This window comes from Aspergillus steynii (assembly GCF_002849105.1).
Source record: "Aspergillus steynii IBT 23096 chromosome Unknown P170scaffold_10, whole genome shotgun sequence".
Classification (NCBI taxonomy): domain Eukaryota; kingdom Fungi; phylum Ascomycota; class Eurotiomycetes; order Eurotiales; family Aspergillaceae; genus Aspergillus; species Aspergillus steynii.
Window position 1 is genome coordinate 988438 of NW_020194407.1, and position 22478 is coordinate 1010915.

The following is a 22478-nucleotide window of genomic DNA, read 5'->3' on the forward strand; positions in this document are numbered from 1 at the left end:
GGCTTGGCAAAGGACGTCCCTTCGTTATGCTAGATCAAAGATCATGTTGGAAATGGCAGTCGAGCACCTAAAATATCTACAATCATCAGAAGTGTCTCGCCAACAACGCGAGATATCTCGAATATATGGTGGCCCTTGTATGTTTCAGCCCACAGTCGCGCGGTACATACTGCCAGACGACGAACCGCAGCTGCATTGTCATCTGGCCAGTCTGAGAGGTCTGTCAGATCCGCTTCTCGGACAATGCTATGGATGATACTAAGTAGCTTGCGCTCCTCGTCCCGTATAGTTTGGAGACCCGAAGTGTCGATACACTGGGCAATGTCTTGAAGCCAGTGATTAAGAAGGAATGCACATTCAAGGTTACAGAGTGAATGCTGCATACTCCAGTTTGAGATTTGAGTGTGCGCGATAAAGTGGACCCCTAAGCGAACCCGAATGCTTAGCGCGTGGATGCATTGAAGAATCGCACGGTCAACGGAAGGCGATCGCCGGAAGGCAATAGTTTTGCAGTCGACAAGCCTGTGGGCTATTTCCGCTGGATTGTGAGATACCAGTTGACGATGAGGCCCTATATCGACATTCAGGCGAACGTAAGCTAACTGTAACAGAGTTCTAGCGTTGAATCCCAATGGGCCTCTGGGTGATAGTGGATCTATGGTTGATTCATAAGTTGCCCCCCAGGAGTTTTGCCATGCTTGTAGAGCTGTTTCCATCACACGAGCGTGGCCATCTTGAATGGAGCTAGGGTATTGGTCTAGAGATGTTATGTTGCGGGCGAAGAAGATCTCTTGTAGTAAGCCGTGAAGCAAGACATAATTCGCGAAAGCAGACATCGCACTTGGCTTATGGATCTGGTGGCCCTGGCGAAGTTGCCTTAACGCCTGCTGGAAACTTCGAGGGTCAGGCGTATGCAATTTCCGCATGCTCATCCAAGCTCGGGCATCACGTGCTTTCCATTCTTCGCCACAGGCTGGCAGAGTAAGGTAGACCTCTTGGTTCAAGATCATAGGCGGCACATTGAATGCTATACTTTGCAGATTAAATTGAGCAAAAGCTACCCATAGCGTTCTGCGTCGTTCTTCTTGCTCGACCCAGTTGTCCCATGACTTTGTTTCATGATCAGCATCCTGTGCCGATATGCCCAGGTCGCGTGCCAGCATGGCAACTTGACCCGATATCGCGATTGCGTCTCCCACCACAGAGCGATTCCCCCATGAAGCCAACGTCATCAACACAATGAGCCCTTGCAACAAACGCAAGGACAATGAGTATTGGGTCATTTTATTTGGCCTAAATTGAGCGGCTTGGTTTTCACTACCCTCAGTGAAGCCGTGAGGGTGGCCATTGATGCTCGAAGTAGAGGCAGAGCCGGGTGAGGTCTTCGCCAAATTGGCGATTGCTTCTCTGTTTTGTCGTTCTAGCTGCGAATTGATCAAGGAGCGTGCAGCGTGGTAGATTGCGTACCCCTTTCCGTGCTCAAAGCGATAGAACGCTCCTGCAGCAGCCAGTGGTAGTACAATTTCCGGTCCGTGCGATAAGATGGAGAATGAGGGAACGTGCAAGAATGGCAAGTGGTCATGATAGCCTCGGAAGAACCCCTCTAGAAATCGAGAAAGGGTGTAGCGTGAGGGTAAAGAGAAGGATGGTGGTAAGAGGGTGCCAAGCTCGTTGATCTGATTCAACAGCACTGCGTAATCTGAGGATGCTATTATCCATGGAGAAATTGAGGGATCGAAATTTCCTTCCAATTGACGGTTTTGAGAAGGATCTGTTTCGTCTATGGCAGCGAGATGTGAGTTGTCGTTAATTGAAGCCGGTTCTGGGAAAAGGCTCCGCATCCCAGGCGAAGACGGCACCCTTAGAGTTGGGGGATAGTATGCTGAGCTTGTGGGCAGTGTGTCGTTGGTGTTATGCTGTCCTTGGGCGATTGCCTGGGAGTTTTGCTGCTCCAAAGGAGGAAACTGATGTTCCTGTGGTGCGTTCACGAAGGAAAGATTTGGGTCGAAGGAGCTCTCAGGGAGGAACGCCGAGAATGGGCATAAGTCATTCCAAAAAAGAAAATCAAGATCATCGTTACCATTCCACGGCAAGGGTGGATTAGGATTTCCTTCAGTGCCCCCTCTCAAGAGATCTTGCGGGGTTGGCACAAGACCATCGATCCGAGGACTTGAGTCGTCATGGCCTGGTGCAACAGACGGGCAAGTGGATGGAGATTCGCGGAATTCGCCACTCTGTTCGATCACAGACGGGCCATCTACACCAGCTTCAGAGTGTGTAAGGGTGGCTTTGTGTGAAGAGCGCTTATGTCGCGCTAGCATATCTCTTGAGGGCAATCAGAACGCAGGTGTGGGCCGGAATTTCACGAGGGAGGATTTCTTACTGTCGTGCAAACCTTTCACCACACTCACATACGCACGGCTTCTCACGCGTGTCTGAAACAGACGTCAGTCAACTGATACGGGGATGTATCTCAGCGTGGAATATTAGTAATTCTCACGAGTGCGCTCATGTCTTCGCAGGTGTTCCTGGCGCTTGAATTGCCTTTGGCAATATCTGCACGGCGGGACAAGAGAGGGCGGTCGACCCATCGGCCAGTCATTGACCGCTCGCGGCAGCCAGCGGACCGTTTTAACCCAATTCGAATATCAAGCGAATATAGAGTGCAGGATGATGTTGGTTTTGCTGCGATTTGGGCAAATATCAACGGCGAGGGCCCGTCGCGGATGATAATTTGCTTGGAGTTCAATCCTGCGGCCGCATGTTGCGTCGTAATTGCCAGTATTACTGAAGGGAAACAGGAATGGGAGAGACAGTCGCTCCTACCCACAGATCCAAGTCTAACTAGGTGACGATAATTTGGATCGTTGGCTGCATGGCGTTTATTGGGAAAGTGCGGAGGTTATTTGCACTGTTTGCACTCCTCGCTTACTCAGCCACCGCCCTCGGTTGTAGCTTATTGTGGGTAGAAGAAAGCTCAGCGTGGATAGAAATTACCTGAGCATTTCTCTACCCATACTAACCTCTGCCGATCTCTCGACCTCGGCGTACGGTGTAGGTATGACTACCAATCTAGAGTCTCTACTTACGCTAACCTAGAGTGGGTTAACTTGACCATAACTGCTCGGGTAGGTTAAAAGGCAGGGTCTACCTTACCCCCCATTAACCGTTGGTGAGGTGGGTTAGGTTAAAGCAGTTAGGTTAAGTACCACAGGTTAATCAGTAATTAATATATCGGGTTCACATTGGTTCGTGATCTGTCCGAACATTGCCTGGTGTTCTATCCCTCTTAATAATTCTTGACTAAACATATTTCAGATTCGAACACCAATCATAGTATCATCGTGATCGGTACACAGGGCCTCTACTGCGTAAATCCACGAGATATCCGCAGATCCAAACTCCCAGCAGACTTGATTGATCATTCCCTCGTAAGCCTTTCAACAATTCCACGGCTTGCAACCTTCATAGTCAATTGGCTCTTTGGGTCATCCTGGAGTACGGAGGATGGCGACGGGTGAGGGATATATACAATAGAAGAGATGAGACCGGTTATATTAGCGAAATGATTAATATACATGTTCTGCGAGTATCTGGATACTCATGAAGAGCTAAAACTTCCGCCATAACTTACAACCGATTTGAATATGCAAAGGTCCGCAAGCTAGCTAAGCCAAAAACCTCGGGCTTTTCTCGAACATATCAAAGTACATTCTCTCGTGACCGAGGCAAACTTTCGCGTTCGTCTGCTTGACCAATCTTCTCACGTACTCGCGACTTCGGAACCATTGATTGTAGTTCCTCATAAGGAACCCTTGCGGTCTTCCATCCTCGTAGTTCTCTTTGACGTGAAAAAGATCCCCCATCAGAACCACAGTCCCGGACATCAACGTGAGCTCTAGGACTAAAGACCCCTCCGTATGCCCAGGGCACCTATGCAGAGTGACGCCGTCCCAAAGCACCGCCCTTTCCTCCGAAACCGTCTTCCAATTCAAAAGATCTGCTCTCAGATAATCAGGCAGAAAGAGACCCGCGTCGGCGCCGGTGGCAGAAGCCCAGAAGGCATTTTTGAGTTCCTTTTCATGGCACCAGATCTCCACATCTACGTCTGTTAATACCCATATGGCATGCTCGGGCCAGCAACAAGAGAAGAGTACACCAACCGGTACCGAAAAAATGCTCTAATCCCCCCGCGTGGTCAAGATGAAGGTGACTCATGATCACGGCCTTGACGTCGCCGATTTCTCCGGCCCCGGTGGCTTTGATCGCTGCGGGCAGGGAGTGGATGCTTTTGTCCCATGTCCTAGGGGCGCATTCCAGGAACTCCTTGTCCCAGGACTTGATCACGTCCTCGCGAGACCCGGTGTCGAATAGGAGGAGGCCGACATCGGGATGGTAGAGAAGGCCTGCTATCATTACACAGGGACGGGTCTCGTGGGGCTCGGGTCTAGCGCCATGTAGGGGGACATTTGCCCCGGAGAGAACGTAGGAGGCATCAATGTCGAGGGTCCCTAGGTCAAGCAACTATGGCTTGTTAGCTGCGCTCAACGTACGGAGAAGATGGCAGTACCCAGAGCTTGGAACCGGGGGGAAGGGCACGAGGCTCAGTCATTGTGCGCTATTGACTTTGGGAATGGTGGATCTGCCAGACAATGTTGTTTGAATGTGCAATGAGATAGAGGTATAGTATCACAGCATCCGGAGAATGTTGCGCACATATAAAATGAGAGCAACAGCGATTGTGTTGAACTCTGGGGCGGAGTTTCGGCTGTAGCGTTACATATTTGGTAGTTCCTAGAGGGTCGAATTAACTAAAACCATTCCGATTTCAAAGCTCATCTCATCAGGAGTGTATAGTAGTAGTAGAAACTCGGAGGTACGGATATATGCTAGGAAATCAGATCAAGGGATCTGCAAGCCACGTTGGGTCGTCAGCGATGCCCCCGTACAAATCACGTAAAGCCAGGCGCTACATACAGTCTTCCATAATGTTTCGGCAATCAATTCGCTCGCAATATTCCGTCGTCCTCCGTCGTCGTGTCTGGATCTCGAGCCTTGGTGGGCCACCTAGTTGAGTCTTGATCTATGACTGCACTTTCGAGTGTTCCGAAGAACTTCAGCATGAAGCTTGGAAACCAAGGAATTTGGTTGCCCCACAGGAAGAAGATGATCGACTGTAGGGAGTAGGAATGTTGTAGCAGGAACAAAATACTTCCAGAGGGCCTTAGGGATGGTTATCCGATTAGTCATCGGGGAGGATGTCGTCGGTGGAGCCAATTTGATTTGATTTGATTTCCTTTCACTTCTTCGATCCAGGGGTCTTCCTCTTGTTTCCGACGGAGCAGCAACCGTGCCAATGGGTTCGGAAGAGGCGGCACCCCTTGTGTCTGCAGGCTCCGAATGAGTCTGACCTCTGGGCTGCTGATGTCCGACGCAGAGTCCGATAGCGGAGTTCAGAGCCACTATAGCGGCATACATCGAATGCGCCGACTACTAGTACCACGACTGAAGACCAAGATGATCTCAGTCCTATATTATTTAGACGTTGGGCATTCCAAATTGGCCCCCGGCTATCATCATTACCCTTATATTCTGGCATCTTGCTAACTAACACCCGGAGTATCCCCTCCTCTCAATGCAGGCGTACCTTCAATATCGCGCCATCAGGGCTTCGGTTCGCAACCAGCTCGACCAGAAAGACCAGGAAGGGTATCAGCGCGTTCTGGCACGAGGCAGTTCGGACCCATTCAGGACACAAAATCCAGATCAACAGCAACGACAACCGGATGGAACTAGTCTATTGCCTGGGATTCAACTGATAGAGGACACAGGCAGTCGCAACGGAGAGCCGTCGCATATCTTTCTCGTCGACTGGGAAAGCGACCACGATGTCTTGAACCCGCGGAATTTCAGCCTCGCGACCAAAATGATGGGAACGTTCATTGTCTCGGCCCTGGCGTTCGTGGTCAGCGCTTCCTCGTCCATCGAATCCGCCGTGCTCGCGCAGAGCAGCGCCGCCTACCACGTCAGCGAAGTCGTCGCCTCGCTATTCACCGCCGTCTTTCTCCTCGGCTTCGCCACGGGAACCCTGGTCTCGGGGCCTCTCTCCGAGATCCTGGGCCGCAACGCCGTCTACGCCATCTCCACCTCCCTCTTCATGCTCTTCGTCATGGGCTCCGGCCTATCCCCCAACGTCGGCGCGAAGTTGGCCTGCCGTTTCCTAGCTGGCGTGTGCGGTTGTCCGCCGCTCACTTGCGCCGGCGGCACCGTGGCCGACCTCTGGGACCCGCTCGAGAAGACCCTCGCCTTCCCCGTCTACGCCATTCTCTCGTTCGGCGGCGCCATCCTCAGCCCCGTCATCGCATCCTACATGGGCCAGGGCACTCTCTCCTGGCGCTGGGTGAACTGGATCGTGCTCATCATGGGCGGTCTCGTGCTCGGTCTGGTGCTCCTCCTCCAGCCAGAAACCTACAGCCCCTTGCTGCTCAAGTGGAAGGCCCAGCACCTCCGCCGTCTGACCGGCGACCCGCGCTACCGGTCCAAGCTGGAGCTGGGCGACACTCCGCTGCCGTCCCGCATCGCGCGCGCCTGCGGCCGTCAATTCACCCTCGCCGTGCGAGAGCCCATCATCCTCCTGCTGGCCCTGTACATGACCGTGCTGTACATCGTGCTCTTCACCTTCTTCGACGGTTACGCGTTCATCTTCACCGACGTCCACGGCCTCTCCCAGCCCTTGACCAACATCGTCTGGGTCGCCATGTACGTCGGCATCATGCTGGCTGCGCTGCTCCTCCCCGGCATATACAGCCAGTATCGCCGCACCCGACTCGCTGCGGAGGAAGGCCCCGGGGACCACGAGCTCAGCGATGCCAGCGGCGACTCCAATCGCCGGACTCCCCCGGCCCAGAAATCAAGCTCAAGCTCGCCTGACCCCGAGCACAGGCTCTGGTACGCGATGATCGGAGCCCCTGCTATCCCCATCAGTCTATTCTGGATGGGATGGACAGACTACGTACGTCATAGCCCTCCCAGGCCCATAGTCTCACGCACATGTAGAACTAACAACCCCAGCGCGACATCTCAATCTGGTCCCCGATCCTCGGCTCCGGGCTGTTTGGCTTCGGAAGCATCTGCGTCTTCATCTCCAGCTACATGTACGTGATCGACGCGTACGAGATCTACGCCGCCTCCGCGCTGGGCTTCATGACGGTGACGCGGTACTTCGCCGCCGGCGGGATGACCGTGGTGGGGATTCCGTTCTATCGGAATCTGGGCGTGCATTGGACGTTGACGATTCTGGGGGTCATCAGTGCGGTGATGACGCCGGTGCCGTTTGTCTTTTGGAAATTTGGTCGCGTTATTAGGGGTTGGAGTCGGTTTGCTGTTTAGGTTTGTATTTGGGTTGGTGGATGGATGGATCAGAGTTGGTGTTGTATTATGGGTTGGGAGATTATTAAATCAATGTGATTGCTGTGCTAGAGTACATGCATTGGGGTGGGGATATTCTCTGGTTGCTTCCTGTCTTCTGGAGTCCAGGTGAATAAGTGTTCCTTGAATGGTCTTGACCTGCGGGGGATCGCATCAAGCGCCGGACGTGAAGCCATTTGAAAGACCCCCCAATGCATTGAATACGCAACATAAGAAATCCCACGCGCACAAAATCAGAGCTCATCAAGAAGAGCCGCCACAGTCTGAACATCCTTATCCCCTCTCCCACTCAAACAAACAACAACATCCTTGCCTCGTCCCAGCTCCTTCGCCACACGGACGGCCCCCGCAACAGCATGCGCACTCTCCAAAGCCGGCGTGATCCCCTCCAGCCTGCTCAGCAGCGAGAAGGCATCCAAGGCGTCGCGGTCATCCGCGGTGATGAACCTCGCCCGTTGCGATTCCTTCCAGCCGGCCAACTCCGGCCCCACGCCGGGATAGTCCAGGCCCGCGGAGATCGATCGCATCGGGGCGATCTGGCCATGTTCGTCTTGCAGAACGTACGTGCGCACGCCGTGCAGAACGCCAATCGACCCGTAGCCCAGCGTCGCGGAGTGGTTGCCAGCCGAGGTGTTTGCACCGCCGGCCTCGACGCCGATCAGCTGGACGGACGGGTCCTGCGAGAACGGGGCGAACAGGCCGGATGCGTTGGAGCCGCCGCCGACGCAGGCCATGACGGCGTCTGGAAGACGGTTGGCGTTGAGGTGGGCGAACTGCTCGCGCGTCTCGGCGCCGATGACGGATTGGAAGGTGCGCACGATCGTCGGGTACGGGTGAGGCCCGAAGACCGAGCCGATGATGAAGTGCGTCGAGTGCAGATCGGTCACCCACGTCCGGAACGCCTGGTTCACGGCATCGAGAAGCGTGCCACCGCCGTGCTTGGCGTGCTTGCCGGGGACGGGGACGACGGTGGCACCGAGGAGTTTCATGCGGAAGACGTTGAGGGCCTGGCGGCGCGTGTCCTCCGACCCCATGAAGATGGTGCATTTCATGCCGAAGAGCGCGCAGACCGTGGCGGTGGCGACGCCGTGCTGGCCGGCGCCTGTCTCGGCGATGATGGCGGTCTTGCCCAGTCGGCGGGCCAGCAGGATCTGGCCCAGCGCGTTGGTGATCTTGTGGCTTCCGGTGTGATTCAGGTCTTCGCGTTTGAGCCAGATGCGGGCTCCGCCGGCGTGCTCGGTTAGCCGGTGTGCCAGGTGCAGCGATGACGGTCGGTTGGTGTAGGCAGCGTAGGATCGAACCTCTTCCCAGAAGCCCGGGTCTGCGTCGGCCTCGTTGAAGCCCTTCTCCAGCTCGGTCAGGCATTCCATGAGAACCTCGGGGACGTACTGGCCGCCGAATCCCCCGAATTGGGTGTGTCTATCCGTGAAGCGGGCCTCTTTGTCTGTGCCGGGATGTTCTGTGGTTTCGTGGGAAGCAGACTCCGAGGCGGAGGATTCGTCAACTTCGATCATAGGATGAATGGCGATTTGATCCTGGGTGCGCCCTGCAACGTGAAGACAATACTCTTTCACAGCCTGTGGCTCAGTGCCTGGAGACGCTTCCCCAATGAGCATGATTATGTGGCTGCCGATGACCACGCCCTGGGCGATTCGAGCCACTTCGCTAAACTGCTCCCGAGTGTTGATCCCGAATCCCACAACTGCAGGAATACGATCTCCAGTGCGAGCATGCACACGACCAAGTAGATCGCTCAAGTTTCCAGCCAGCGACCTGCTGGCCCCGGTAACCCCCATCCGCGAAACAACATAGACGAATGAATCGGCGATACCGCACAGCATATCCATCCGATCATCCGTTGTCGACGGCGCAACTAGCGGGATATACGAAAGGCTTGCGAGTGTTAGTTCACCCGTCAACGGATGGAAGTCTGAAGCTCTCATCAAGGCAGGAAAGAGGATGGACGAAAGCATACCCTTCTCTCTTACAAGCAGTCCGAAACCGCAAGGCCTCCTCTGGCGGAAGATCAACAACAATGAACCCATTCACCCCTGCGGACTTACTATCCAGCAACAGCCTTTCTTCCCCATACGCCCGGACGGGGTTATAATAGCCCATCAGGAGAACCGGGACAGTCAGACCCTGCGCGCGCGCGGTTCCGACGATCTGCAGGATGCAGTGGATGTCAACACCGTTCTCGAGGGCTTGAGCGTTTGACCGTTGAATAACGACGCCGTCAGTGAGCGGATCTGTAAACGGGACCCCAAGCTCAATAATATCTTCCCCCCCTCTTCGTCAGAATCGATTTTGCGAGTAAGTTCGTAGTCTTGCGAGCACATACCTGCGCCACCGGCCTGCAGGCCGAGCATGATTCCCGGTGTCCCTTTAACGGTGGGATATCCGGCTGTAACGTAGGTGATCAGGGCTGCGCGGCTTTCAGCTCTGCATTTCGTAAATGTTCTTTGGAACGCCTCCATTGTGTTGGGATGCAGAGTTGAAGGTGGCAAGGCGATTTAATTGACAAGATAGACCATTGAATGAGAATGAAGATTCGATGCGTATGAGATCGAAGGGAAAGGGCGTCTGCTGTTATACGCTTTGTCGCATCCCCACTGCCTGCTGACCAGGTGGGGATCTCGGAAATATGAGTAACAGAGTCCATTAAACCACTGCTGTGATTCATAGCTCGGGGCAATCTGATGTTCGGCACCAGCAGCTGCCTGAAATGGTCAAGTTCGTCCACCATCGTCTGGAGACCCCGATGACTAATCGGAAAACATGCAAGCAGTTACTCGACCGAGTCGTTTATTCGGAGCCGCCGAGATGAGTTACATGGATAGGCTGACAGTATGGAGGTGCAGACGGTAATAACTTTAGGATCATGTTCCAGGGGTGCACATAGCGAGACTGAGAAGCTGAGTGCCTGTGGGGTGCGTGACCAGCCATGAAGCACGCAAAAATGTATATCCCAACATCGAAGGGTCATGTTTGGAGGTAGAAATTCAAAGTAGGTATAGACCAACAAGACCTACCACTGTCTATAAGATGGATTTGCAGATTGCCATGACTGAAAATAGACAACCCACTCCCCCCCCCCCCCCCCCCCGCCGGAGCTCCCTCGTATCTACTATCCCCAACCGTTCTTCCTCATGTATAAATATGAATGTATAAATCCTTCCGACATCTTTGTTTAAATGCGAACAGTCAGAAAATAGGATGAGCATAACCTCCTAGACTTGCCGCCAGTCTGTGAAGGACTCGGTCCCCGATATAGCGGAGAGAGATTCTGAAACCCAGTCTTCAGGCACCGAATTACACGCGATAGACTATGGGCCTGAGTTTTAGGATGTTGTCAGCAAGAAATCCTCCGTGGCAGCGAAAGTATCTGGCAGCGTCCTTTATGTCGTGAGTGTCCCTGAATCTCCTTGGTGAGGTCTCGGATACCAGCTCTCCTTCGGTAATGTGATTGGATTGTGGCTACCGATGAGCAGGTCCCTTTCCCGTCATCGGGACAAGCGGAAGTATTTAGGTAGAGAAGATGTTGACCGGGAAGGCTCCCGGGGCAGAAAGAAACCAACTCTCTTGCTCGAGTTGAGCCATGCTTGGGGCGTTTGATATATCATGGCCATTAATCCCGCGACTGGTGTTTCGTCTTCCTTCATGTATGTGTTTATCTTCAATCGGCCTGTGAGTCTGTGATCGAGGCGGCTGCTTTAAGTGAATCATCATGATATGCAGGCAGCAGGCAGACTGGAGCGGTGTCCTTCTTTCCTCTGCTGCACTCCCGCAATATGACGACCTGATGAATTGGCAGATGTTGGCTGGAGGGGCCGAGGCTGCTTGATCCATTCTATGTCCTCCAGGTCAATGACAACCAAACGCCCGGTCAGTTCATCCCACAGCATATTACGCCACTTCTTGTCTTTATGGACCACTCCGTGCGACCAGAGGACGGCCAGACATTTATCGCGCTCTTTGTGGAAGAAGTCCGAATTCTCATTACTAATTACCTTCTGAAGCCGGATTCCAGACTAGCTCAGGATTATCATATGTGCTATTAATTTGCTATGGTACTAGTATCTGACGTTTGGCTTAAAGTGGCCTAGACAGACCGGGATCTGATATCCTTGCAAGCTTTGGAGGCGGTGATAATTGTTAACTTTGGCGTGAAAACTATACGGCTTCTCCTCAGTTGTAGCCTTAATAACTATAGTATATCTATGAGATAATAGAGTCGCTTTTATGAGATACCCCGTCCGACCACAGATGTGCAGTATTTCAAATCCCTGGTCTCGGTTCTGGACGAGTTGACAGTGTAGCTTGTATGTGAATTCCCGCGGGCCCATTGGATGCCTAGGACTGCTGTGTTGTTGCAAGTTAGGGCAATTTTTATTTAAAGGACCTCGGTGGACAATGCCACGGATACAAGCCATGGTGCAGTACGGCCGCATGGACCGCTTCTTATTTTAAGAGGTCTGTGTTTGGCTCCGGTCGGATTGTGTTCGGGTGCCGGTCGATGGATGTTAACCACGCCCGTGACTCGATCGACTGCGCATAGTTAGTGCGATAGACGGTGAAAGCACGTCCTCGTCACTATTACTACCTTCGCTTGGCGAGCCTTTCGGGGTAGATACGTCTGGGTCACAACGAGCACGGGACCGTGTATAGTGCGTCTTTGGTTCCCGTTTCCAGTGTGAGGGTCGATAATTGGAGGGTGGTGGCTCCTTGCGAATTATTTCAGGGATATCGCGCAAGACGTCCAAGTATTTAACTTCCCACTCGGTAAGTTTTTTATTTGCTGTATTGTACCAATCTTAAGATGGAGTTTCGGCGGCCAGCGCCTGGAGGGTGAATGTAAGTATCTGACCCACGGCAGTCTGGTGGAAACGGCTCTTATCACCTGTCAGCACGTCTTGATTTGGGACATATAAAGAGTACTGAAGTATTGTGGGATCTGTTGGGATATGTAGAAAGACAAATGCCTCTCCTGTCCGAATGTACCCGTATTGAATCCCTAGGTCCTGCATATATGAGAATATCTGAGTGTACACAGCAGCGACAAGACAGATGGCATGAAACTCAAATATATCACCTTTTTAACTAATAACATCGCGTTCCAGGTCCATCTCATGCAAGCCCACAACCAGTTCAGCGAGTATTAGCTTGTGAGGGGCCTTAAACTCCACCGCATACACTAGTGTCCGGCGCTCGCCAGCCACAATGCGAACACAGAACTGATCAGTCCGGCGGTTGAGTCGCCTTCTCGAGCGAGCCCCCTGACTTTGTCCCACCTGTTCACCCCTCCCATGGTCAGTGCTTGTTGGTTGCTAAGGCGCACCGTTAAGGCGCATCTGCTCTATACGGTCATCTAGCGACACTGAGTCCATATGGTCATAAAAGGTGACTTGGCCCTTAATATCAAACTCCTGGCTTAAAGATCCATCGCCTTGTAATGCCTTGAAGATCTTTTTAACAAAGATATCTACCGTGTCTCGCTCGAAGTTTCGCAAAGTTGCTTCTGAGTAGATGGGCCGGCCCTGAACATTTTCTGTGATATAGTCCAGCTGGTCATCGGAAGGGAAAAGCGGGCGCGAGGTAAAGCTGACCGCGTGTTTGAGTTGTTCCCAGATTTTCTCCTGGAGCCGAGGGAAATCAAGCCAAGGGACAATCCGTTTGGGGAAAAGTCAGTTAACCAGGTTAGTTACGTCGCCTTAGGTGGTAAGGGTAGCATCCGTCTCGACTTGGATCGCCTGAGACAGAGATTCGTGGCAGCGGTCAAGAAGGCGAAACAAAGTAGTAGGTTACAGTCGTCGTTCAGCCTCTTACTGTCAGCGCTCTGCCTCCTGCCGTTGTCGCTCTGCCTCTTCCCTTGCCCTTCTCTCTTCCTCCACTTGACGTCGTAATTCAGCAAGCTCGTCCAGCATATCGAACCGTAAATGGTATTTCAAAGAGCCAGAAGAGGTGAGGTGGCCCGCCGTTAAAGTCAAGAAGCCCTGCACGACACAGCAATCAACAAGAGCTGCGATGCCGTGTCCGAGCAAAGCACTTGCCGACACTAGTTCACAGACCCGTAGGCCTCCGTGGATGACTCGGAATGAATGAATGAAGGGGATAGACTCCGGAGCGGAGTATGCCTTAGTTAGCGCCGGAGCAATAATCGTCCGGACGACGCCTTGTCTTTAGTCTTTACAGTGTATTTTTGGAACATATCTAGGATCACATATTCATTCGAGGGCATGCTTGAACTGCCGGTACGCCTCCTTCGGGTCGTTGAGAATCCAATCCACCCTATCCTCTGGATCTATACTACCTAACTAAAGCTGGAAACAATGTGTTTGTTAAAATACCAAATCCATCCCATCCCGTAAGGACCATGAGACAAGAGCATGAAGAAAAAAAAAAGGATAAAAACAAAAACATTAAAATTATACAAGAGTTAAGGAGCAGATAGCTATACAGAGATAGCAGGAAAGTTATATAATGATAGGCCAAGCTTCCCGCGGATAATGGCAGGCAACTCTTACGACAAGGATCATCATAACCTAGTAGTAATATCCAGTGGATTCCATTCTTCTGACAATTCCAAGTCCAGTGCCCTGGTCTTCCATGTACAGGGTGTCTGTTGAATAGTCTAATCATATCGATACATCATCTCATCTATCTTCTCGGTTGATCGGCCAGTACCACCAGCATCATACCCTAGACAGAGTCCCCAAATGCGGTGATCTAGACCCATCTACTAATGAATACTGAGTGATCTACCATAGTAATATAAATGTCGAGACCTGCTGCGAGCAAGGGACAAAGCAAACTGCGTCTTCGTCCATGAATTTCCCCTGGGTCTGGGATAGTCTTCAAGCCCTTTTTTCGGCAGAAGACTTTCATGCTCGCGAACAGAAGGTTTTTTTGTATTGACCCAGAACAATAAAGGTTGGTCGTTTGAAGAGATCAAATCGCTGCGTAGAAAACGGAAGATCGCCCGCATCAGATGAACCCGGCCTCCAGCCCTTCGACATTAGCACCCTCAACCTGTTTCCGGGTGTTCGACATCAAACATTAAATCCCACTCGTTTCCTTGAAAGAACGTGAAGAACAAAACAAATCATGACATAAAAGCTAATCGTTACAGTCCGTTGTCGGCGCAGGAAAATGGACTTCCCACGGTTCCGGCTTTATAGTTCAAGATCACACTCTCGATGGAAGCCTGATATCTCGTTAGCCAGCCTGCCCTCTAGTCAATTGAAGGGATGAAACAAAAAGACTTACGTAGGTGCCTGGTCCCAGGAAAAAGAGCCCCACTCCAATCAAGCCGACGTTCAGGGCAGCTCCGGCCCAGCCGCGAATGCCTCGTTTCCTATAGAATCCCGGTCCGTAGGTTTCGCGTCTCATCCGCAGGTACGCAACGCCCCAGAAAATGAAACCGAAGAAGGAGTCGAAGAGCGAACTCATGATGGAGAGCAGATCGGAAAAGAACGGGATGACCTGGGAGATGATGAAGGCCAAGACCCACAGGACAATCAGGATACCGGTCCACGCAGCCCATCCGAGAACAGTATGATTGCCCTTGTGACGAGTTCCGTCAAACAGACGAAAGAACACGAAGCGGGCAGACACAGAGGCATACAGCACTCCGAGGAAGATCAAGGTCGGAACCATAAACGAGAAAGACACCTTCTTGTAGATATCGTCGCCCAGCGAGCCGAATGCCGGCGCAGTCATGTACTGGTTGCCGGTGTAAACATAAACGATGGATCCTGCCAAGCTGAAAACAATGATCTCGGCGATCGTGACCGCGGTGACTGATTTCCAAAAATCTCTGGGTTCCTTCATTTCGGCGATGAAACTGGGTAGAGTGATCTGACCAATGAACGTATAGCTGATGTTCAGGAAAGCGTTCACGCCAGAAACGAAGGTCGTTCCCTTGACAGGAATGGCCGTTACTATGGGGTTGCCGAGCGCGGGGCTGTAACCAGCCGGGTGATCCTCAATTCCCGCAAAGATCATGGCCAGCAGAACCGAGATGAAGGTGGTCAGAGCCGAGAATGTTGCCACCTTTGACAGGGTACTGAATGTACGCGGGAGCGAGAAAATAAGAGAAATAATGGCAGTCACCAAGGCGAAGACAATTGAGCACGTGGGGTGACCGGTGACGGTGTTTAAGTACTCGGCGCCGACCAGACAATGCAAGCCCTAACTAGATGTTAGATTCCCACCAACGCTGGAGGCCACGGAGAACAGTGGAAACCAACCTGAATGAAAGTATTGTTCAGCAAGAACATAATGGCAGTCAGATACCACACAATTTTCGAATTCCAGAACAGGACCTGGCCAATGTCACACACGTCGCGGACATTTGGATGACGCAAGCAAAATCTCCTGGGCCACTCATCAGCAAGCGCGCACCCGAATCGACGGACTCGAACAGTCATACCAGATAATTAGCGACGTGTACAACACAACTGACGCGATAAACACGGTTAAGATCAAGCCCGGAACGAGGCCGAGAATGGAATAGGACCAGGGAAACGACATGATCGCAAGACAGATATACTCCGAGAAAAGCAGCGCGGCCGTCTAATTCGATTCATCTCGTTAGCTTCGGTTCATGTGGCCCCCAAATCACTTTTTCTTCTGTTGTCTGGGGTTCCTCGAAAGCGAGCGACGGACCTTTTGCCAACTGCAAGTGCGATACTTGATCGAGTTCCCGGCCTCCAATTCAATTTGTCTTCCGACGTCTCCCTCGGATCCGGAATCCATGCCTTCGGACTGCTGCGTCTCCAGGTCCAATTTCACCTTGTCATTGGCGGGATCGAGCTGGTCGGAGGCGAAGGAGGGCCTACGAGCCGCGGCCTGGGTTGTATTGTACTCCGCCATTTTATGGAGCGGACGAACCGCAGGCGAAACGAATGGAGAGATTGAGAAAAGGAAATCACGGGTACGGGTCGCAGATGCATGTACTGCTCCTGTTGGCGCCGAAAATGGGAAGTAGCAGGCGGAGGACGATAAGGTATCTAGAGGAATTGGGGTTAATGACGGAGAGAAAAGCAGTTGGAATGGCAGCCCGGATGAAGACGAGCAATGGGTAAGAAAAGACCGCAGGGGAGCACGGAGGAAATTCTTAAATAGCAGAAAATCGTAGCAAAAGAAGCGAGCGCAGAAAAGACACCAGTCAAGCTAAGAGGAGGAGAGAGTGGGAAGGGCAGTTGGACCTACCAAGGAAGTCAAGCGTCGGCGTACCAAGAGTCCAAGACACCGGACGAGGGGCGAAAAGTCTTGGACGGAAATCAAGAAAAGCGAAGCAAAGCCAAGGGACGATGCTAAAGGCTTAAAAGGACGGCTTGGATGGGAATCCCGGTCATTTTTTTTCTTTTCTTTTCTTTTTCTATTTCGTTTTTCTTTTTTATTATCTTGGGTTGTCACGTTGGCCGAGATTAACTTTGTAGAAATGAGGGTCTAATTTAATTCGATCCTTTCGGTGAAGATCGACTGATAAAAGCGACAAACGATTAAAAGCAGAAAATATAATAATATTAAATTCAATTACTGCAGCGAGTTAGAATGAAGAAGGCCGAGACCGACGCCCTCCGAGTCCAGCCAGCGCGATCAATATTAATGCGGCGAAAGCGACAGCTCGCCCTGTTAGGACTCTTACGGAGTGCACCACTAGACCATGACGTGCTCGGCGTGGGGCCTTGGATGGTGACGGCTCCTAACTTTGATTCTTTGATTCCCTGGCATTTCCCAACTGCAGCTTCCCACGGACCTGGATCCCCCCTGGACAAGTGGGAGAATACGACCGCCATCTGTCGGGAGACTGGGAGACAGGGAGACGATCACACCGGGCGACCCAAGTTGAATTTTTCTCCCATCCCAGGCTTACCCGAAGCGATCTAGCAGCGATGCGTTCGTTGGACGATTCCAGCGCTGGCAGGCATTCCACGATTTACACCGGGTCTGGGGCACCCTCTTCCCCCAATCCCCACTCCCCCATGTCGATTTCCGGCCAATCAGGAGCATCTGGGCGGAGCTGTCCGAGTTTTCTTGCGCCCCGCATGCGTATGTCTTTTCCGGCTTTTTCTTTTTTCTTTTTTTTTCTTGCGTCCTGCTTTGGCCGCTGGGCGGTTGGAGCCGTCTGAACACAGTCGATGATCCATCCACTCTTATGACTGTGTTATGCAGGGCTCTGCATAATTATTAATTACATCGGCAACACTACCTAGCTAACTACTCCGTACTGCGTAACTACTAGTCGACAACCTGCAGGAAATAGTATGATGCAGAGAACGCAAAAAGAAAACGAGAACGAAATCCGGTTGGTTTTAACGGCGAGCACGTTATGCACTAGCCGATGGCGTGATTTTCGCTCCCACGTGTCCAGTCGATTTAGCATCCAGACGGCCATCTCCGAGTCCAGCAAGGAGGACGGCTCTCGGTCGCCTTCATTTGCCTTTCCTTCCCGGGGCCCTTGCGTCGTATGACAGTTGCTTTAATCTTAGTTTCTTATGGCTTAGTAACGAAAGAGATTATTTCTTCGGTAAGATCCCCCTCTATAGCAGGACTTCTAATAAAGCCACGCATAGACTCAATCAGAATCCTCCGACTGGACACTCTACCATTCGACCCTCGCATCTTGAACAACAACCACCGCCGGGATCCACGGCTCCTCCTCCCTCCGCAACTCGAAACTTAAATGCGCCCGACTCTGAGGGGTTGACCCTATTAGGGAAGGGCTTGCATTTGACGTTTTCATGTGGTCATCTTCATGGTCTGGTCTAGGTATACTCTACAGGCATCATGGATGAGTGTTCACATGTTGTGGTTTGGTCTCGATCGCTGGTACCTGCGTCCCACCCACTTCTAGTCATTCTTTGCATCCCCACTTCCCGATGCCGACGGAGCTGTTGGATGTAGGGCTATTCGACCGTAGCTTCCCTAGTACCTATTCCGTAGGCTGTATAGGGCAGTTAAAAACAACGCAAAGCACGCCATCGACATCGGGGCGGAAAGCTCTCGTATCCAACAGTTCGGCATTAAGTAGCTGGACCTGACCACGATCCCGGCAATACTAAGGTCTACGGACTCGGAAAATTCGATAGTAGTTTAATTTAGGTAGTCGCTGGGGCGAAATGCTTGTCGTCTGGCCCCGGACCGCCGCCAATGATATCCCGCCGGTGGTTCTGCATCGATGGTATCAGACTAGTGGGGATTGCACCATCCCGTCGGCCACATGAAGCTAGGTAGGTAATTCTGACCAGTTACTCAGTAGGGTAAGGACGAGGGTTTAGACAATCTAGAGAATTTTCGGACTTGTTCTCTACACGAAAATGAATCCTGAAACCGTAACCCGGACTTTTGTGGTATCTGTTGTATCTAGTAATATGCACATCGGATCTACAACGATCCCTCCTACATCCCCTCGTCTTCCTCGGCCAGCAAAGCCGCATAGTCGTCCGCAGAAGCGAACGTCGGCAGGTGCTTGAGCTTGCGGCGCTTCTGCTTCTCGGCATGCTTCTCGTCCTTGGGCAGCTCGTCCACGGTGCCGAGCTCCACGTCCGAGGGAACTTCCTCGTCGCTGTCCACGAAGGCCTCGTCGTCCGAGACGTCCATGTCGAAGTCGTCGTCCTCGTCCTCCTCCGCGGACTTCTTGGACTTGGGCTGGGCCTTGGGCTTGGGGGCCGCGGGCTCGTCCTCGCCCTCGTCCATCTCCTCGTCGGACTCGTCGTTGAAGATGACGCCCTCGTCGCCGCTGGCTTCCTCCTCGTCCGACTTGTCGTACGCCGACTCGAGATCGTCCATGTCGAGGTCGTCGTCGCTGTCGCCGCGGCCTTCGACTTCCGGTCGCGAATCCACCAGGGCCTGCCAGATCTCGGACTCGGCGTCGCTGAGCTCGTCCTCCTCGCCGTCCTTGCCGGCGGACTCCTGGCCCTTCTTCTTGCGGGCCTTCTCCTTGTCCTTGCCGAGACGGTTGAAGTACTCGTGGAAGAAGACATCCTCGGCCGCAATGTCCTCGGATTTCTTCTGCCAGAAGGCCTCCGAGTTGAGGGGCAGGTGGTGGGCGTGCTTGCCGGAGCTGACCAGTCGGTCCTTCGCCTCGCTGCCGGCAAGGGGTTGCATGATGGACGCACCACGTGTACCCGCAGATGCCTTGGGGGTTCGGTAGACGAAGCGGTCAAGGAAGTGGGTTAACGTGTGGATGGTCATGTCCGGCTTGCCGCTCATCGGCTTGTGATCAAGCAGATGCTCTGCATTGACCGACACGGATGGATGGAAGTGAGATAGGTAGGGTAGCTGTTACGCCGAATATTAGCATGCACACTCGGAGCATATTCGACTTGCAGAATGGAGAACAACTCACCAATTCCCAGAGACACGTGCGGTCCGCATTGCTGTGCTCGGGGTCTCGCTTGCGGGGATCGTAGTTATGAGAAGGCTTTTGCGGGGTGACCTCCGCCACCGTCGGCTCTTCCTGCTCGTCATCCTCATCGGGTACATCCTTGAACACCTCTTCGTCGTCGCTGTCATTTTCCTCGGGCTGGTCGAACAAGGCCTGCAGACCCGGGAATGCCTTCTCCAGCTCTCGTACCAGGTAGAAAACACCGCAAATGAAGGCGGGCTGGTGCATACCAAGGACTTGGATGATACGCTTGACAAACGCCTTGACACGTCGGGCGTTTATGTCATTCTTCAATGCCTTGAACAGCAGGTTGAGGTAGAGAGACTGTTTGGAGGACGTAGCCACCCGAGGATCAAGGAGCGACTCATACAGGGTGCGGTAGAACCGATCGGCGGCAACTTGGTGAGTGGATGTCAATTGCTGAATCAACATGAGGGCTTGAATGCTGGTGTTGAAGTTGGAAGAGTGAGTAATACGGAACAGAGTGTCGATATGCTTGGAGAGCCTGCCAATGTAATTAGTAACATTCCCTGGCCGATGGGGGAAATCTGAAAACATACCGCTCCGTGTCCGAGCTGGTGAAAGGATAAGCACGATTGACACCAGTCAAGACTCCCGAGGTGAGCTTTTCTCGCATTTCTTCATTCTGAGCCTGACCCTTGGCCGGGTCTTCCTTGTCTTTGCCGCCCTTCTTAGCGAACTTGCCATTCTTCTTGTTGCCCTTCTGGGGTTTCATCGACTTCAGCAAGACAACGAAGAAGGTGAAATAGATGTCAAGCAGTTTGACCGCGACCTGCTCCTCCCTCGTGCTCAGAACGGTCTGGTTGAGGGTGATCATGGCATAGTACTTGGCGTGCTGGCTCTGACCAGGACGGAAGAGGACTTCCTCAACGGAGTTGATGATGGTCGGTTTCATCAGCGGATGCGCTTGTTCGAGTTGAAGAAGCAGGTAGGAGGATCGGGAAGCGATCTTCTTTGCCTTGTCTCCGAGCTTGTTGACCAACAGTCGCAGAAGGTTGGTTTCCTGTTCGGGCTTCTCCTTGAGAAGCTCGTAGACGTAACTGACGGCGCGGGAGCGGGAGAATTCGATCTCATCGTTACACCAGACCTCGAGAATCTTGAGCATCTCGAAATACTGGTCCTTGAGGAAGCTCTCAAAAGCCCAAACAATCAGATGGCTTTCCTCGAGACCTCCCGGAAGAGCATCGCCCTCTGACCATCGGCCACCTGCTCCTTGGAACGCCGTCAAAAGGCCTGGTTGGTTGGCAAAAGATCGGAGTCTGCGGTCACCAGGGAGCAAGGTGCCCTGAGCAAACATATCCTTTAGGGATCGGAGGACTTCAACGGCCTGGGCACGACTGCGCTTCTTTCCAAGGTTGATCAGACTTTCCAACGACTTGCTGTTGTGGACGGGCGACTCCTGGACGGCAAGCGTCAAAGCAGAGATCTTATCGCTTAGGGTTCCGGATGTCATGATGGTCGTGTAGAACTTGTGGGAAGATGACGCAGAAGCCTGCTGGGCCGCGGAGTACATCTTGCTCTCCTTCTCGAGCAGCGTGAGAGCATGCTGGTACACGCGGTCAATCAAGTGTCGGGGCAGTGCGTTGACTTGCTTCGCAGGAATCGGGGGAAGTTCGATTTGGTACCAGTCAGATCGTGGGGGAACTGTCTGTTCATAGTATTAGTAAATGGTAGCATAGGAAAGTTGTCATGAAGACTCACAAGCTTAGAATATTCCCTTGGGACCGTTTGAACCCGATCTTGATCGGCTTTCTGCTTTTTCGTCTCTTTCTTGGCCGGAGGTGGAGAAACTTCCTGGTCTGATGAAACATTGCCATCCGAACCCTCGTCGAGGTCGCTTTGTGCCTCCTCATCGTCCACATCCAACTCGTTATCCTCCGCCTCATCATCTTCCTCTCCTTCGTCCTCTTCAGCTTCAGCTTCAGCTTCATCATCCGGTAGATCATCAGGGACAACCTGTCCAGCAGCAGCCAGCATACTCGAAAGCTCTTTCCGGAGGAAGTCATCGTCTGACTTGTTGTTTGACTTCTTGGGGGCCTCCTTCGCGCCCTCCACCTCAGAGTCGGATTCGATCTCAGCAAGTAGATCATAGTCTTCCTCAGTTCCCCCAAGGGCCAAAATCTCCTGTCGCAGGGTATCGGTCTCGTCTGTTTCATTCGACTTCGAAGGCTTAGGCTTCTCCGCATCCTTCTTCCCTCTCGCAATCACATCCCCATTGCGATCCCGCTTCTTGCCTTGGTTGTTTTTATCGGCGTCGGATCCCCGCTTCGCAGGTTGCGCCGGGGCAGCCGGCTTGTTGTTTTGCTTCGGACTTTCCTTGGGAGCCGGCTTCGCCTTGTTGCTGTTGTTGATCTTCTTCTGCTTCGCCGCATTCTCGTCCTTCAACTTCTGTTCGATCTTCTGTCGGAGGCCGGCAAAAGCGCCCTCAGGAATCTGGGGGAGAGCGTCGGCAGCAGCGTTGGAGTCATTGACGGGGACACCACCATCGGGGACAATCGCATTGGCCCCAGAGGAGCGTTTACCCTTGTTCTTAGCCATGACGGGCAGGTATAGCAGCCAAGATGTGGGATTGAATTGATTGTCTGATAACTTTTTTTTTTCTGCCGCCCGAAAATCCCAAACGGACGAGGCCGCC

The 22478-nt window shown here is 52.7% G+C and overlaps 7 protein-coding genes across 7 annotated transcripts; 1 reads left to right on the plus strand and 6 right to left on the minus strand.

Moving 5' to 3' along the window:
* Positions 1 to 41: 41 nt before the first annotated feature.
* Positions 42 to 2591, minus strand: P170DRAFT_369662 (FTFMHR domain-containing protein; the record flags this gene model as incomplete). The annotated part of the gene is made up of 3 exons (XM_024844917.1): positions 42 to 2325; positions 2384 to 2435; positions 2501 to 2591. The coding sequence occupies 3 exons, from the start codon at positions 2589 to 2591 to the stop codon at positions 42 to 44; spliced, it is 2427 nt and encodes an 808-aa protein (XP_024699136.1).
* A 1022-nt stretch (positions 2592 to 3613) lies between these two features.
* Positions 3614 to 4746, minus strand: P170DRAFT_485619 (N-acyl homoserine lactonase family protein). Its single transcript, XM_024853925.1, has 3 exons — positions 4571 to 4746; positions 4164 to 4524; positions 3614 to 4102 (listed from the first exon to the last, which is right to left on the minus strand). The coding sequence occupies exons 1-3, from the start codon at positions 4610 to 4612 to the stop codon at positions 3669 to 3671; spliced, it is 837 nt and encodes a 278-aa protein (XP_024699137.1). The 5' UTR covers positions 4613 to 4746; the 3' UTR covers positions 3614 to 3668.
* An 889-nt stretch (positions 4747 to 5635) lies between these two features.
* On the plus strand, positions 5636 to 7389 carry P170DRAFT_418198 (MFS transporter; the record flags this gene model as incomplete). Its single annotated transcript, XM_024847202.1, has 2 exons — positions 5636 to 7012; positions 7072 to 7389. 2 exons carry the CDS (start codon positions 5636 to 5638, stop codon positions 7387 to 7389), a joined length of 1695 nt encoding a protein of 564 aa, XP_024699138.1.
* Positions 7390 to 7425: 36 nt separating this feature from the next.
* P170DRAFT_441288 (tryptophan synthase) lies at positions 7426 to 10112 on the minus strand. Its single transcript, XM_024850281.1, has 3 exons — positions 9770 to 10112; positions 9404 to 9707; positions 7426 to 9321 (listed from the first exon to the last, which is right to left on the minus strand). Exons 1-3 carry the CDS (start codon positions 9903 to 9905, stop codon positions 7662 to 7664), a joined length of 2100 nt encoding a protein of 699 aa, XP_024699139.1. The 5' UTR covers positions 9906 to 10112; the 3' UTR covers positions 7426 to 7661.
* A 1041-nt stretch (positions 10113 to 11153) lies between these two features.
* On the minus strand, positions 11154 to 13490 carry P170DRAFT_459415 (uncharacterized protein; the record flags this gene model as incomplete). The annotated part of the gene is made up of 8 exons (XM_024851866.1): positions 13320 to 13490; positions 12807 to 13064; positions 12570 to 12755; positions 12296 to 12506; positions 12012 to 12241; positions 11680 to 11885; positions 11514 to 11646; positions 11154 to 11459 (listed from the first exon to the last, which is right to left on the minus strand). The coding sequence occupies exons 1-8, from the start codon at positions 13350 to 13352 to the stop codon at positions 11154 to 11156; spliced, it is 1563 nt and encodes a 520-aa protein (XP_024699140.1). The 5' UTR covers positions 13353 to 13490.
* Positions 13491 to 14095: 605 nt separating this feature from the next.
* P170DRAFT_418202 (putative neutral amino acid permease) lies at positions 14096 to 16620 on the minus strand. Its single transcript, XM_024847203.1, has 5 exons — positions 16096 to 16620; positions 15860 to 16002; positions 15678 to 15804; positions 14695 to 15618; positions 14096 to 14632 (listed from the first exon to the last, which is right to left on the minus strand). Exons 1-5 carry the CDS (start codon positions 16300 to 16302, stop codon positions 14552 to 14554), a joined length of 1482 nt encoding a protein of 493 aa, XP_024699141.1. The 5' UTR covers positions 16303 to 16620; the 3' UTR covers positions 14096 to 14551.
* A 2122-nt stretch (positions 16621 to 18742) lies between these two features.
* Positions 18743 to 22411, minus strand: P170DRAFT_393841 (RNA-binding ribosome biosynthesis protein MAK21). Its single transcript, XM_024846035.1, has 4 exons — positions 21545 to 22411; positions 20383 to 21491; positions 19784 to 20327; positions 18743 to 19716 (listed from the first exon to the last, which is right to left on the minus strand). Exons 1-4 carry the CDS (start codon positions 22379 to 22381, stop codon positions 18835 to 18837), a joined length of 3372 nt encoding a protein of 1123 aa, XP_024699142.1. The 5' UTR covers positions 22382 to 22411; the 3' UTR covers positions 18743 to 18834.
* Between the last annotated feature and the right edge of the window lie 67 nt (positions 22412 to 22478).